Source organism: Canis lupus, chromosome 35 (assembly GCF_011100685.1).
Source record: "Canis lupus familiaris isolate Mischka breed German Shepherd chromosome 35, alternate assembly UU_Cfam_GSD_1.0, whole genome shotgun sequence".
NCBI lineage: Eukaryota > Metazoa > Chordata > Mammalia > Carnivora > Canidae > Canis > Canis lupus.
This window is the reverse complement of record NC_049256.1, coordinates 24,010,817-24,027,478: the sequence shown is the minus strand read 5'-3', so window position 1 is coordinate 24,027,478 and position 16,662 is coordinate 24,010,817. Positions and strand designations below refer to the sequence as shown.

General features: G+C 43.9%; 1 protein-coding gene across 7 annotated transcripts in view; it reads left to right on the top strand.

Annotated features, from left to right (window-relative positions):
* KIAA0319 (dyslexia-associated protein KIAA0319 homolog) overlaps positions 1–16,662 on the top strand; it is a 99,910-nt gene that overhangs the window by 73,278 nt on the left and 9,970 nt on the right. For all 7 annotated transcript variants that reach the window (XM_038584275.1, XM_038584280.1, XM_038584276.1 and 4 more), the window contains 7 exons: positions 2,685–2,808; positions 5,073–5,205; positions 6,249–6,397; positions 8,906–9,057; positions 10,917–11,055; positions 11,808–11,967; positions 15,302–15,444. In XM_038584275.1, coding sequence (XP_038440203.1) covers positions 2,685–2,808; positions 5,073–5,205; positions 6,249–6,397; positions 8,906–9,057; positions 10,917–11,055; positions 11,808–11,967; positions 15,302–15,444 — 1,000 coding nt within the window. The remainder of the gene's footprint in view (positions 1–2,684; positions 2,809–5,072; positions 5,206–6,248; positions 6,398–8,905; positions 9,058–10,916; positions 11,056–11,807; positions 11,968–15,301; positions 15,445–16,662) is intronic.

Genomic DNA, 16,662 nt, shown 5'->3' with positions numbered 1-16,662 from the left:
CTCTACCAACTGAACCAATCAGGCATACCTTCAGTTCTTATTTTAATTCCAGTTAACATACAGTGTTATTATTAGTTTCAGGTTATTATTTGAAAGTTTAATGGAAAAAAGGCAGGACCTTACATTGCTACCCTGTACTCCTTCAAACTACATCTCATCTGTCCAACATAAATTTCTCATTAGTATTTTAGATGAAGTCAGATATCCCAAGAAATCTTACCTACTTTACTTTCTGATGTTTCTGGAAAGTATTTTGCAATTATGATGAATTTAAAATGACTGGTTGGGTTTATGGAACTTGAGAGGGCCATGCTGTAGTGTCCACCTTTGTCTAAAGGTTGTGGCAAGTGGTATGCTTGCTTCTGGTATGCTAAGAATTCTGATCCAGAGTACTTTGGATGCAAAACAGAAAGATGGGATATTTTTCATTTCCTTGGTTAAAAAACTATTCCAGGGGTGCCTGGTTGGTTCAGCCTGAAGAGTGCATGACTCTTAATCTCAGGGTTGTGAGTTAGAGCCCCACATTGGGTGTGGAGATTACTTAAAAAAATAAATTTTTAAAAAAATCCCAAATTTTCTTTCCTTTAGTTTTTGTGAATTATGTGCCCAAAGCTCACACCCCAGATTTCATCCACGTCTGCCCAATATGTGTCCAAGGGAATCCATGAGTGCGGGGTGCAGGGTCAATCCCACTGCCTCTCCACACCTGCCTGTCTGCAGTGGACACTCTGAGATCATTCATAGTAACAAGGTTATTGCCTTATGATTGATGGATTAAGGTGTTAAAACAGATGATTTTTTTTTATTAACTGGCAGTCACAAAGATGACTCTGTAAACTGGAGTTTTACATTAGTCTAAATGTTGTGCAGGGCATCCTGCCAAGGGTTTGCTGCAGATGGGGGAGGCCACTGCTGTTATCTGGAGCATATGGTGGCTTCGAGGATGTTTAGTGACAACGTGTTGGTCTGCCTACTTCCCATTTGCCATAACATTCTCTGTACCGAGTGCATAAGCATTTATGTAACCATATTAATTTTGAAGTTAAATACTAGGAAATTCTACTTTTGTAGAGCTTTACAGAGCAAAATGCTTTGCTTTATTTGGTGCTTTATTTGGGGAAAGCACCTTTTTAAAAGTTATTAAAAGTATGTATTTAAAATTTCACAAGTTCCCCTTATGATAACAATTGATTATCAGTTTTCTCAATTTTCCATTAAAACGTTTAACAAATACATGCAGATACATGTATCTTTAGATGATCTTGGGATCTATAAAAGTAAATAAATTATAATATGATTTAAGATTAAAAATCCTTTCTATGATGCCATAAACTTCAAACATAAGCAATAATTGGAAATGTTACCAGCAGCAACACAGTAGCAACAAAGTGAAAGGTTAAGCTGCAAACAAGTATAGCTATTATATACTCAATTGAAAAAATGTTTTATTGAAAACTTTTGTTGTCTTAGAGTTTTAAAAAATTGTTTTTAGTTGTTAGAGTAATACATGAGTTGTTTCTCGTAGTTGAAAAAAAATTAACTTCTGGGGCACCTGAGTGGCTCAGTCAGTTAAGTGGCTGCCTTCTGCTCAGGTCATGATCCAGAGGTCCTGGAACTGAGATCCACATCAGGCTCCCTGCTCAGCGGGGAGTCTGCTCTCTCTGCCCCATTCCCTACTGTGCTCTTGCTCATTCTTTCTGTCTCTCAAATGGATAAATAAAAAAATCTTTTTTAAAAAAGTTGACTTCTGATAAAATGCAAATACATCTTGAACTTACCTCAGTTGCCTTATGGAGATAATTACTTTTATCAGTTTAATGTGTCCTTACAGAACCTTTTTTGTATATTTGTGTATATGCATGTGTACACATAGTATCTGTCACACTATATGTACTGTTCTGCAACTTTCTCTTTTTCCTTGACAATATGTCTTTGACATCTTTCCATTTCATTACTTATAAGCTATAGACATTTTTTTTTCCTTAAGTAGGCTCCACACCCAGCATGGAGCCCAACTCCATTTCAGTATTTATAAATTTACCTTATTCTTTTACACTTTCTCCTTCAAACTAGCATTGTAGTGTATCATGGTGGGTCTGGTCACGCCCCGTTGAAGAACATATACTTATTTAAAGATTGTTTATTTTAGAGAGAGTGAGAATGTGAGCAGTGGGGAGGGGCAGAAGGAGAGAGAGAGAGAATCCCAAGAAGACTCCCTGCTGAGTGTGGAGCCCAATGCTTGAGAGCCTGACCTGAGCTGAAATCAAGAGTTGGCTGTTTAACTGACTGAGCCACCCATGTGCCCCATTGTTGATGAACATTTAGACTGTTTCCAGTTTCTGCTATTATAGGCAGTGCTTCCAGCAGCATCCAAGTGTGAGCCTCCTTGTGTGCATGGGCTTTTCTCTAGTGTAGGTAGGAAGTGGAATTGCTGGTTAAAGAATATGCTCATTTAATGTGTGAATGGATGTTGCCAAATTGGCTTCCAAAAGGGCCAAATTAATTTAGACTTCTTCAACAGCAAATGAGGATACATAGTGAATTTTAGATTACATTTTCTTGGGGCACACATATTTCGTTTTCAAGTAGGATCTCCATATTTAGAAAAAGTACTCATTTTTCATTATGTCATGCTGCTTATTGAAATTAATTTTTCTTTTTCATTTCTATTTGCTGTTACTTAGGGTGTCAAGACACCATACCTTCATTTGTCTGCCATGCAGGAAGGAGACTATACATTCCAGCTGATGGTGACAGATTCTTCAATGCAGCAGTCCACTGCCGTAGTCACTGTGACTGTCCAGCCTGGTATGTGAGATGAAAGAGGGCTTTGGCCCCAGAGATTAAGGCAGAAATGACACCTGACCTCTGTGCTTCAGACAAGCCAAATTTGGTGGCAAATTCTCTAAATCTTTTAACTGTCAAGAAATCGGGGCTGGAATAGCTGAATCCTAATACAAAGCCAGTTTTCTGTTGTGGTTCTGAACCTTGTGTTGACTTTGTCTTTAAACCCTGGCATGTAGACCCAGATGGACATCCTCAGGGCCCCTTGCAGGCTCCACTTGCCAGGTAGACACTCCCACATGTGTCTCATTCTGTTGCAGAGCTTCAGGGAATTCTTGATATATGGCCTGGTAACTCAGATGGATCATAGCCAGATGGAGAACTGACTCCCAGTCAGCTCCCAGTCCATTAATGGTTTTGTGAAAACCCAGGACTCTGCCTTCCTGCAGATTTAAATAATCTTAAGAGTAGTTATGTTTTTCTTGACAGTGCTCTCTGCTTTAGAACTTTTCTAGAAGATGCTGCTAATCCCAGTAATTGTCCAGTTTCCTGGCAACTGAAAATATACTTACAGACAATGCATTTACTTATTTTATTTATTTATTGACTATAAATTATTGACTATAGTCAGTGCTGTTGGTTAGAGCCTGGGGATGTGGAATTAAACAGGATAGACTTGGTCTCTGTCCTCCCAGGGCTCATGGGCAAGTACATCAAAAGAAAACCACATGATCAGTGCATTTCTAGGGGATGGACACTATGCTCCTGGAGCCCACAAAAGGACATACCTCCTGGGCTTGCAGTATCTGCACAGAGTCTTATATGAGCTCAGGGCTGCAGTTGGCCAGGTGAATTTGGGGAGAGAAGGGCAAGAGGAAGAGTTTTTTTAGGCAAGGAGACACTGTGCATGAAAGTCATGGGATGAAAGAGAGTTTGGTAGTTCAAAGAATTAAAAAGAATTTAGTGCAACAAGAGAAAGTGGTGAGGATGTGGGAGCATGAGGCATAGGGATTAAAATGCCAACAGATGATCTGGAAAGAGGGGCAGGGCTCACATCAAGGGCTTTTGTAAATCAATGGTCATGGAAGTGTTTTATCCCAAGGTCAAGAGAAGCCACTGGACCACCAGACCTTACTGAGTAGCACACTGGTCCAGATAGTGAGTAATAGCTGCTTCAGCTTTGGACTACAGGACCTTTTTTTTTTTTTTTTTTTTTTAACAGAAAGCTTGTCTATTTATTTCAGTATCAATATCAGCGATACTTTGTATCTTTTGCTTTAAACTTTTATTTTTAAGGGGCGCCTGGGTGGCTCTGTTGGTTAAGTGTCTGACTTTAGCTCAGGTCATGATCTCAGAGTCCTGGAATCAAGCCCCACATGGGGCTCCCTGCTCAGCACAGGAGTCTGCTTCTTCCTCTCCCTCCTCCCTGTTTGTGCATGCGCTTTCTCTCTTTTTCACTCTCTCTGTCAAATAAATAAAATCTCCTTAAAAAATTTTTTAAAAAGATTTTATTTTTAAATCATCTCTATACCCAGCATGGGGCTTGACCTTAAAACCCTGTGATCAGGAGTCACATGCTTTATGGACTGAACCAGCCAGGAGCCCCTTATATCTTTTACTATTGTTTAACATTTAACCAAAATGTTTTGAGTTTTTATTATTTACCAGGCACTGCGTTAGGAATTGGGACTGCAAGACAAAAGGAAGTCCTGCCTGATAAAGCAGCTGTCAGCTAACTTTCTTCCAGTTCCTTCCTCACCTCCCCACGGTCTCCCTAGTCCTTCTTCCCTCCATCTGCCCCTCCTCATTGATTTTCCTTCTCTCTTGACTCCATGCCTTTTGAGGTCTTTTGTTTATTGATTTGAGAAAGAGAGAGAGCACACACACGTGCATACATGTTCAAGTGGGTGGGGGGTGGGATCCTCAGGCCGACTTCCTGCTCAGTGTGGAGCCCGAGGGGTAGGAGGAGGGGCTCAATCCCATGACCTGAGCTGAAATCAAGAGTTGAATGCGTAACTGACTGAGCCACCCAGGTGCCCCTCAAGGTCTTTTAAAGAAACCAAACATGTATATATTAGGGAACAATGTTCCCTGCTGTCTGGCCCCCAGTCTCACCCTTAAACATTTAAGGAGCCTACAGTGTTTCTCTCCAGGGTTCCCTCAGGACACTGTACACTCTAGTAGCTACCTGCTCCAAGTATGAGTAATTAGCTTCAATCAGGAAATCTGGGGATTGCGGACTTAATGCAAAGAGAAAATAGTTTTTCACACCATTTCTGTAATTCTAGCAAGCAACAGGCCTCCGGTCGCTGTGGCCGGCCCCGACAAGGAGCTGGTCTTCCCAGTAGAGAGCACCATGCTGGATGGCAGCAGGAGCAGAGACGACCAGGGCATCGTCCTCTACCACTGGGAACACGTCAGGTAGGCCCACTTCCCACTGAGCAGCGGGGGGTCCCATCCTGGCCCAGTGCTAACATCGCCTCTGCTCTGGAGGGTCCACATTAAATTAAAGTCCACTGGTGCATGCTGAGGAGTCAGGATTCAAGCACCTTTCTGGAGGTGCAAGAGCAGATCAAGCATGAAAGGATGAGATGTTATTTGTTGGCAGTGGAGTGGGGTGGAGCCACGCCGGCTGGACAGGGCCATCTTGGTGTGGGTGAGCTTCATGACAGAAAAGGTGCACAGAGGCCTGTGTAAGGCCTCAAGGGGCCTCCTGTCTACACTCGAACCATCTGCAATGACCATAGACAAAGAAGTGCAGAGCCAGTGACTTGCATAAGCCTCGGTTTGCCTGTACAGTAAGGGAAGGAGTGGGGTGTTTCTGACAACAGAGGCCAGAGTCCTAATGACGGCCTGTAATTCCCCTGAGGAGATCCGTCATCTGGCTTATCCCCTCCTCTTCCATACTCTGTAAAGATAGATGAGGATTTTGCCTAATTTTATTCAAAGAGGAAATGGGGAGTAGTTTCTAAGACTCTGTTTTGCAAGGACAGATCATTTCACTGACCCCTCAATTGAAAAAAAACGGGGTGGGGCACCTGGGTGGCTCAGTTGGTTAAGTGTCCAATTCTTGGTTTCGGCTCAGGTCATGACTTCAGGGTTCTGGGATCAAGCCCTACATCAGGCTCTGCACTAAGTTCAGAGTCTGCTTGAGATTCTCTCTCTTTCCCTCTGTTCCACCTCCTGCTTTCTCTCTCTCACTCTCTAAAATAAATAGGTAAATAAAATCTTAAAAAAACAAAACAAAATAAAAAATCCTCTTCCTAGGAATCACACAGGCTCTATCTAAAATAGGCATTAGCTTATGACCTATACCCTAAACTAGAGAATGTAAGTGGATAAAAAGTTATCTTAGAATTCTCTAGATGATATATGTTTTAGCTGGAAAAAGCGACTTTTATAAGGATTCAAATAATCAGAATACCGTGCCCACGCCTTTTGTTATTCACGTCCCTGTTTTTCAGAGGCCCCAGCACAGTGGAGATGGAAAATACAGACAGAGCTATAGCCACCGTAAGCGGGCTCCAGGTGGGTACCCACCACTTCCAACTGACAGTGACAGACCGGCAGGGGCTGAGCAGCACAGCCACCCTCACCGTGGTGGTGAGGAAGGGTGAGTCCTGGCATGGCGGAGGGAGGTGGGGCTCCTTCTGCTTTCCGTCTCACAGGGCCCTAGGCCACACCACGATTATTCAGAAATACTGGTGTTTATCTGTCCACAGTAGACCCTGGACTCAGGTTGGCCAAGAAAAAGCCATTCTTGCTGTGTCCACATTTGCTGTTCTGTCTCCTTCCACAAAGAAACAGCATTTCCTTTTTTTGTTGTTGAGCGTACTGTCTAGGGGCTGCCTTTTCTTCCTATGACTACTGGCAGTGAAAGACCTGTGTCCACCCATGTCTGCCCATGTCCAACATTGTGCTTTCTCTCTCGTCTCCTTGGGAACTGAAGAGCAGAGACCTTTCAAGTTCCATATTCTTTCTTGACTTGTGGTCTAGTCCCATGCCACTCTGCACTAGGGACTCGTCCTTCTGTCTTTTCCCTGTGGCTGGAGCTGCCCAAAGACCTTTGCTTCAGACATTTCTATGTCCTCTGTGTCACAGCACTAGGCTCATGGCAACTCATGATGCTGGGTACTGGAATGAATGAACAAACGAATGAATGAATGAACAGACAGATGATCATGATGTTGAAGTACACAGCTGTAATGAGCATGCTGGACAGAAAAAGTCAAGTGCCGTAGACCAGCCAGTGTGGGAGCGCTGGGGAGTGGCTGAGCTGCCTCATCCCAGGGAAGGTCATGTGTCAGGCCCAGGAAGCTGGGACTTTATCCCCAGGCCGGGTGGGAGAAACTGAAGCCATTTTAGCAGCAAAGTGACATAGATTTGGATGTTTTCAAGTGTTTGTGGACTAGTCTACCATATTTAAAAGTAGAGAAACTAGGCTCAATGAGCCATTATGTCCCCATCACCCAACTTCACAGCTCTTAGTAGTTTGCCACTCTTGTTTCATCTAGCCATTCATATTTTCTTTTATTTTGGTTGGAGTATTTTAAAGCAAACCCTAACACCATGTCATTTTACCTGAGAGTTTTGGATTTTTTAAAAAGGTAATGGTTTGGTGGGAAGAGAAGTCAGAAGCAGGGAGGGCAGAGGGGAAACGATTGACTAGAAAGACATCTTAGGGGTGAATCCTCAGGACTTGATGGCTTTGTGTGGTTCTGAAGGGAAGGAAGAAGGTGTCTCGATGACTCAGGAACACGACCTCACCACCTGGACGGGTGGGGGTGCCCTGCTCTGAGCTCCGCCCACAGAAGAGCAGCAGCAGGTTTGTGGGAGGTTGACTTGGACACACCAGATTTGTGGGGATGGCATGCCCGGTTGCATTCTGACTGGAGTTCAAGGTTGTGGGGACATAAGCACAGAAGGGAGTAGCTGCCATGAGGTCTACCCTCGGAGCTACATAGGGTCTGATGGTCATTTTTCACGGAAGGGTATTTGGGCTGCCTCAGTCTATTGCCAGTCTGTTTCTGTGGTTCCCAGCCTCTCCCTGGTCCACAGTGTACAGGTAAGCCTGCTTACTGCCAGGTTCTCCCAGAAAGGGAGTGTGGTGAACAATGTGGAAACGCTGCTAACATAATGGTACCACTTGCCTCTGCTCTAACCTCTGGGGTCTTTTCTCAGGAGAACGGTGGTTGGTGATTGACGGGGTGCTCATTCCTCCCTTGCTTGGATCAATATCTAACTATTCTCACCCCATGACTTTTGCTTGACTTGTTTTTGTGGGGCATTTACCAGGGATCAAATAGGGTTCCAGAGCTCCACCTGAATAAGCTGGATTTCCCACACAGCTGCCTCATCCCTAAAGTGGGCTGTGTCTTCTGATGGTCTCGGTCTGTGCCCCATTCTCCCTGGCCCCTCTCTCTGAGGCAATTGTATCAGAAATGGTTCTTTTATTATTATTATTATTTTTTTTATTTTTATTTTTATTTTTTTTATGATAGGCACACAGTGAGAGAGAGAGGCAGAGACATAGGCAGAGGGAGAAGCAGGCTCCATGCACTGGGAACCCGACATGGGATTCGATCCCAGGTCCCCAGGATCACGCCCTGGTCCAAAGGCAGGCGCCAAACCGTTGTGCCACCCAGGGATTCCAGAAATGGTTCTTATGTTGTTCTTGCATGTTTAACACTCAGAGGAGTGAAGGCCTAATTATCTTTGGCTCAAGTTTTTATTTACTTAAGCAAGATTTGACACTAGTAGAAATAAATATATCTATGGGCAAATAGTGTGGGCCAGTACATAATGATTCAGAGTATATTTTAAACTAAAATATTTTCACTTTCTGGACCCTGATAAAAGTAAGATCATTGTTTCTCTTTTTCAAAAAGAAAAAAACCATCACATTATTAGAAACATCCCTGGTGTCCAGGCTGCCAAGTTACAAATAAGCATGAACAGAACTTTAAGAAAGTCTCTATATTATGGGTAGAAAATAATGCCTCTTGTATGTTAAGTCTACCTATGTGCAAGATGGAACCGTGGTGGATATGTTATGGCACACTTCTGCCACCAACATTTTAAATCAATGTCTTTGCTTTCATTTTTGCCATATTTGACTCAGAAAATAACAGTCCTCCCAGAGCCCAGGCTGGTGGCCACCATGTGCTTGTGCTTCCCAATAACTGCATTACTTTGGACGGTTCAAAGTCTATTGATGACCAAGGAGTTGTGTCCTACCTGTGGGTCCGGGACGGCCAGAGCCCAGCTGCTGGGGTGAGTGCTTGATGAGACTTGTCCCACTTACCCTCCTGCACAGTCAGCCTGCTCAGGCTGCTCTAAGGAAATACCATGGATTGGGCGGCTTCCGTGACACACAGACATTCCTCCCAGTTCTGGAGGTCGTGAGTCCTGCATTAAGGCTCCGGATGACTTGGCTCTCTGTCAGAGCTCTCTCTTTGACTCCCTTCTCACTGCATCCCCATGTGGCAGAGAGGGAGGGGGGCCCTCTGGTGTTCCTTATTCAAAGACATGAATCCATGGAATCAGGGCCCCACCCTTATGACCTCAGGTAACCTTAACTACCTCCTCTCAGGCCCTGTTTCAAACATAGTCAGTCACACTAGGAGTTGGGGCTTCAGCAAGTGAATTCAGAGGCCACAGGATTCAGACCGTTAGAGGCCACAGGATTCAGACCGTTAGCAGCGTTTCTCTTATGACCTTGTCTTCCTTTACATGTTCTCTAAGATGTTCATGCTTCTAGGTTTCTTCTGTGGGCTGGAGGCAAGGGCTGCTCTTAGAGAAAAGCTGAAGTCTTCTCTAATGTTTTCCTCAACCAGACTTTAGATGGGGCAGGAAACCATAGCCTGGGGGGGTGGGGGGGGGACTTTGAAGCCAAGTCTTTCCGCAGCTTCTCTGCTGTTCCTGTTCTGGTCCAAGCGGATTCTTTCCTTTTCCTCTTATCATGCCAGATAGGTCAGTAGGTTAAGGATTGCTATTCCTGTTTCACAAGTACAGGAAGCAAGATGCAGAGGTAGGAAGTGACTTGGCCATAGTAAACCAACTCATCTTTAAACCAAACCAGGCAGACCCAAGGTTATAGCTCCTGGCAGACATTTTTCCCCATTGGGTCCCTCCTCCTTTTAGGCTATAAATCTAGGTACATCTTCATTCCTGCTGTTGCTAAGGACTTCAGAGTTGTGGATATCCTCTTGGAGAAGTACCAGAGATGTGGTTATGAGAGTAGGGGAGTGGTGCCCAGGTGGCTCAGTCAGCTAAGCATCTAACTCTTGATTTCAGCTCAGGTCATGATCTCAGGGTTGTGAGATCAAGCCCCTTGTTGGGCTCCCTACTCAGCAGAGAGTCCACTTCTCTCTCTCTCCCTCGGCCCCCTCCCTCCCAGCACATGCACACGTGTGCTTTCTCTCTCAAATAAATAAATAAACTCTCTCTTTCAAATCAATCAATCAATCAATCAATCTTAGGAAAAAAAACAAAAAGAAGTGGTCACAGGGAATGAACTGAACCGGCTTTATACTTTCTGACGTACCTCTGGAATGAATACTCTTCAGCCAGATGATAGATTAGCTTCAAAGTATAACAGCTCTCTGTGCTGAGCACTTGTTACCTTTGGCTACCATCCTCTTCCATTAGCAAGGGTGGGACAGGGGTGTCTGAGAATCTTCTCTAATTCTTTGGAGCTTGGAGCCACCAGGAGCAGCCCCACTCAGGCTCATTTGAAAAGGTAAATGTGATACATTAGGAGGAAACCCAAGATGAGACTATTGTAAAACTATGTTTGAGAATAAGATCCAGAAACTCTTCAGAGGGTGCTTGACTCTAATTTCAATGGTTCTTCCCTCCCTGTTGGAGGAAGGGAACAGTTTGGTATGCAGTGGACCTTGGTAGGCACAGCTTGAGGAGTACCGTTGCAGGAATCTGTGGAGCCTGGTGCTTTCTATGGAAGACTTGCTGGGGATTACCCACAGCTTCAGCTCACCCACCAGCCTTCTTCCTCTTCAGCCCTCACCAGACAGTCATGTGTACTTTAAACACATGGGCCACTGAGGCCTGCGACCAACAGAAGGCCAGAGTCGGGATCTGAGCATCAACTTGTGAATCATGTTATTTTGCAGGATGTCATTGATGGCTCTGACCACAGCGCCACCCTGCAGCTTACCAATCTGGTGGAGGGCGTCTACAAATTCCGCCTGCGTGTTATTGACCGTCAGGGAGCCTCAGACACAGACACTGCCACCGTGGAAGTACGGCCAGGTGCGCTCAGGGGCTTCTATGTCTGGGTTAGTGTGCTGGTCTGTGATCCAGGTGCTCAACTTTCTTGCTCTTTGCAGTTGACAGGGTGACCCTGGGGTTGGGGGGCTGGAGGGATACCTCTGGGGGGACAGGGGAGGGGTGTGGGGTAGAGGGGATGCCTCCTGCAGCTAGCTTCAGCCCCTGTCCAGAACCCCTTGGTGGCTTCCTCTGTACTTCATCATGTATTCCCTGATTTCAGCCACAAAACTCATGAAGGGGAATTGAATGAGGAAGCAAGAATCTCGTTTCACTTTTGTTTTCCTGCCAGAAAGTGCAGCGCATGCAGGAGCTCTGGTGCTGGAGCACTGAGGGAGCGGCTGCCGCGAGGGGCCTCCATGACCCCCTTGTGGCCTGGGCCAAGCAGCACCCAGAGCTGAGCAGCATGTAGAGGCCGGATTCTCATTCCAGGCTTGGGGAGGGGTGTGCCGGCCACAGTTTCCAGGTAGCCCTGAGGCTGTTTGGGTTTCCCTGATTAGCTTCTGGGAAAATGATGGAACAACAAGACTTGGGTCAAACAAGAAAAAAGCACTCTCAGCAGCCACTGTACTCTTTGGAAAAATTTGTCCGAGTCTTCTAACACCTAAGAAATTCCCTAAGTCCTAAGAAGTTACCCAGGGGTCATTTTAAACTTTTTAAACTCTTGCTCAGGCCTTACTCCTCCTGTTATCCAGCATGATTCCCAAGGGGAAATCCCATGTGTTCTCTTTTCCCAGACCCGAGGAAGAGTGGCCTGGTGGAGCTGATCCTGCAGGTGGGCGTGGGGCAGCTGGCAGAGCAGCAGAAGGACACCCTTGTGAGGCAGCTGGCAGCACTGCTGAACGTGCTGGACACAGACATTAAGGTTCAGAAGATCCAGGCCCACTCAGATCTCAGGTGTGAGCTGCACCCCAGTCCAGCATGATGCACTCTTCATTTCCTGGGCTCATTCCCTATTTATGTCACATTCATATATTCTTCTTCTCAAAGGGCAGCCATAAGGACAACATCATTCCAGGTCCCTCCTACAAGCCTCAATAAATGTTTGTTGACCCACAATGTTCTAGATGAAGGAGTTAGCAAACATCAGCAGGAACTGATGACAGCTCTGCTGTCTTCAGAGGGCATGCAAATGGTCTGGGGCTGGCACAGAGGAAGTCTCGCAGCCAGATTTATCCCTACCCCACATTCCGAGGACTGAGGCTTCTCTCAGTGTGAGAGATTACCACTGATTACCTTTGCTGTCTTCTGGGAGTCCAGGAGGCTAACATCTGACCTTTATTTCATTGAGCTTTTATTTTTGAACTCTTATCCAATCTATGAGTCGTAGGGTAGGGTAGGAGGAAACAAATAATACGGGAATGAAAAACTACCATTCATGGCAAATCCACTTGTCAATTTTTGTCAGCTACTTTGTTTAGGTTTGTTTTCCAGACAACTGAAGTTTACTTAGAAAAATACCAAATTAAAAATTTTTTGAATTATTTTTTTATAGAACTCTCAAAACAAATCACACATTTCCCTTACTTACAAAATATAAAACATTGAACTGAACAATTCTGAAAATTGACAAAACCAAAGGCATTTGTTTGAAAAATCAACAGATTTGATAAATCTTCAGCTAGACTGACCAAGAAAAAAGAGAAAAGAAAAAAGAGAGAAGACTCAAATTAGTAAAATCAAGAATGAAAGGGGATATTTGTGCCAATCATAGAGAAATTAAAAGTATTATTCTATGAGCAATTGTATATCAGCAAATTAGTTAACCTGGATGAAATGGACAAAAATCCTAGAAAGAGACAACTATGCCAACAGCCTGCAGAAGAAATTAAAAATTTTAACAGACCTCTGGTAAGTGAAGAGATTGAATCAGTAATCAGTAACATCCCACAGAGCCCAGGATCAGGTGGCTCAGGTGGCTTCACTGGTGAATTCTACCAAAAATATAAAGATCTACCACCACTTCCACAAGTTTTTCCAAAACAGAGAAAAGGAGGGAACATTTTCTAACTCATTGCAGGATGCCAGTTTTTACTCTGATATTAAAACCAGGCAGAGGGCAGCCCCGGTGGCGCAGCGGTTTAGCGCCGCCTGCAGCCCAGGGTGTGATCCTGGAGACCCAGGATCGAGTCCCACATCGGGCTCCTGGTGCATGGAGCCTGCTTCTCCCTCTGTCTGTGTCTCTGCCTCTCTGTGTGTGTGTCTTTCATGAATAAATAAATAAAATCTTTAAAAAAAAAAAAACCAGGCAGAGACATCCCAAGAAAAGGAAACTACTGACCAATGTCCCATATGAATCTAGAAGCAGAAATCCTCAGCAAAATACTTTGAAACTGCATCCAGCAACATATTAAGAGAAGTAGACACCATGGCAAAGTGGAATTTATCACAAGCGTGCAGGGTAGGCCAATCAATTAATGTAATAACCCTATTAATAAAGGACAAAACCCACATGATCATCTTAGGAGGCACAGAAAAAAGCACTTGAAGAAATCCAACAGCCTTTCACAATAAAACTTTTACATTGAGTTATGTCCCCTCAAAAGATACATTTATGTCCTAACCCCTAGTAACTATGTGACTTTATTTGGAAATAGGATTTTTAAGGATGGAAATAGTTGAGATAAGGCCATACTGCTGTAGGGTGGAGTCACACTCCATCCAGTGTGACTGTGTCCTTATAACAAGAGAAGAGACACAGAGACAGACACACAAGGAGATCACCATGTGACAATGAAGGCAGAGATTGGATTGATGTGTCTCTGCTCAGAGCCAAGATAAGGGAGTGGAATGTGTTTTCCTCTACCACCTTTGGAGACCGGATGGCCCTGACAACACCTCGATTTTGAGCTTCTGGCCTCCGGAACTGTTAAGAGAATAAATTTCTGTTACAAGCCACCCAGTTTATGGTACTTTTAATGGCTACTTTGAAAATGAATACAGATTTGAATAGAAATGTCCCCAAAGAAGACATACCTGTGGCTAATAAGTATATGAGAAGGTACTCAACATCATGAGCAGTTGGAAGTACAAATCAAAACCCCTTTGAGGTACCATTTCACACCCACTAGGATGGCTGTAATCCAAAAGACAGACCATAACAAGCATTGGTGAGTACCTGGAAAAATTGGAACACTCTGCATTGCTGATGAGCATGTAAAATAGACAGCCGGTGTGGAAAACAGGTTAGTAGCTCCTCAGAACGCTTAACAGAGTTACCATATGATCCAGTAATTCCACTCCTAGGTACATACCCAAGAGAAATGATAAATGTATATTTACAGAAACTTGCACAGATACATTTATAGTGGCATTATATGTACAGCCAAAAAGTGGATATGATCGAAATGTCATCACTTGATGACTGGATAAATTCAATGAGGTATGTCCATTCAATAGAGTATGATTTGGCAGTAAAAGGGGAGGAAGTAGTGATAGTACAAAGTGGATAAACTTTGAACACACAGCATGCAAAGGTGAAAGAAACAAGACACAAAATGTCTCATGTATATATATGTATATATATATTTTTAAGATTTTATTTATTTGAGAGAGAGTGAGCACACCAGTGGGCAGAGGAATATGGAGGGGAATCCCTCCCCGCTGGGCAGGGAGCTCAATGTAGAGCTGGATCCGAGGACCCTGGGATCATGACCTGAGCCGAGGTCAGATGCTTAACCCAGCCACCCAGGTGTCCCTGTGTATTTCATTTATATCAAACACACAGTCAAATCAGGAGAAGCAGAAAGTAGGTTAGTTGTTGCCAGGGGCTGGAGAGGAGAGAATGAAGAGTGATTTTGGAATGGGCACAGGGTGCCTTCTTGAGGTGATGACAGTGATCTGGGGCCAGGTGGTGGTGATGGTTGCACAACTTAGCAAATACACCAAAAGCCACTGAGTGATGCAGTTTAGAAGAGTGAATTTCAATGTAAGTAAATTATATTTCAATAAAAAGATTCAAAGTAAAGGTATAGTCCTGTGTATGGCTGAGTTCTGTTTGCACACACAGGCATGTTATTTCTCTTAACCTAAAGGTCTTTCTGTCTTCAGGTGAATAGATAGCTCTCTGGGACTGAGGAGCCTTTATTTGTGAATAGAAATGGATTCATTCTTTGGCCCACAAGATATGCCCCCATGTCCTTGCCAAACCACAGGTCAGATGGTTGGCATGGATGTGTTGTTGGTCACTGCCTGACCACGCAGCTGTCCTCTCTCCTTGTCTCCTCTGCAGCACCGTGATTGTGTTTTATGTACAGAGTGGGCCACCTTTCAAGGTTCTCAAAGCTGCTGACGTGGTCCAAAATCTGCACAGGCAACTCGCAAAGGAGAAGGCTGATTTCTTGCTCTTCAAAGTCTTGAGGATTGACACAGCAGGTATATTTCCTGTGGGAATGTCCTTTCTTTTAGGGTCCAAGTCATATAAATCTTTGCTATCTATTCAGAATTGGCTAGCACTGAGCAAAACATCCCATCAAATTAAATGCATTGAGAACCTTACAGAAACCTAAATACCCACTGAGGTTAAAATGACAGATTTTTTGGAAGAGGTGAAATAAGATCTATTTGCACATCTGACAGGACAGATGTGAGGTCACATAGTCTTTTTGGATGGACTGGGAATGGAGTCCCAATATGTTTCTATTTATAAATTAATATTGAACTTAATTCTTCTAAGAATATGCCTGTGGAATGGTTCCTCTGGGAATATTCCAGAAAAATCAGAATCAGCCTTGCCGGTCATGGCTAAGTTTTACAGGCATGGAGAGAGGAGTGACATGTGAACATTTTCACATTAGTTTCCAGAGACTTGTTTTGCATTTATTTCTACAGTGGGCTTCCTCCAGCATACTAGCCAACTGCTCTTTGTCTCTGAGGAAAGCAAGAGCAATGGCAGTTATGGGTTGGTTTTTAAAACTGTACTCCAAATAATGGTCATTATCAGAATTTTCCCATGGAAGCTGCCAGAACGTTTTAAAGACAAATAAGTATTATGGGCCAGAAAAACTGTGTTCATATAATTTTTTATGTTGGACATCGAAGTGGTGTGATGGTGGTGCTTCATAGACTACTAGAAATGTAGGGTGGCTTCTGTGTGCTTTCCATTGTACCTCCATCTCTGCCCCTTCCTTGCTGCTCAGTCTTGGCCCCAAACTGAATCATGAGTGTGGTTGAAGTGTGGTCTTTGTTCTGGTTCTCTGTTACTACCTTATGAGGACCATGACATTGACATGGGCATTCCAGCAGGTGCTGAGGACTGGGAGCATTACAAGGGTCACAACACTGTTGGGTAGTACAGCTCAGCTTGTTTCAGAGAGATGTCTGCCCACAGCTGACATCCTCACTGCTAACATGCACTAACTTAATTTTTTTTAATAATCTCTCTTTTTCTAGCTATGAAAGTAATGTCTTATTTATTGTAGGAAATGTGAAATATCCAGAAAGGCAAAAAACTGAAAACAATCCTCTCGATTCTTGAGCCTAGAATCCCCACCATCCGAACTTAACTTTTGTTAATATTCTCATGTATTTCCTTCCACTTCCTCCATGTCTGGAAACATGTGATACCATCAGGATAATTGGATAAATATCTTT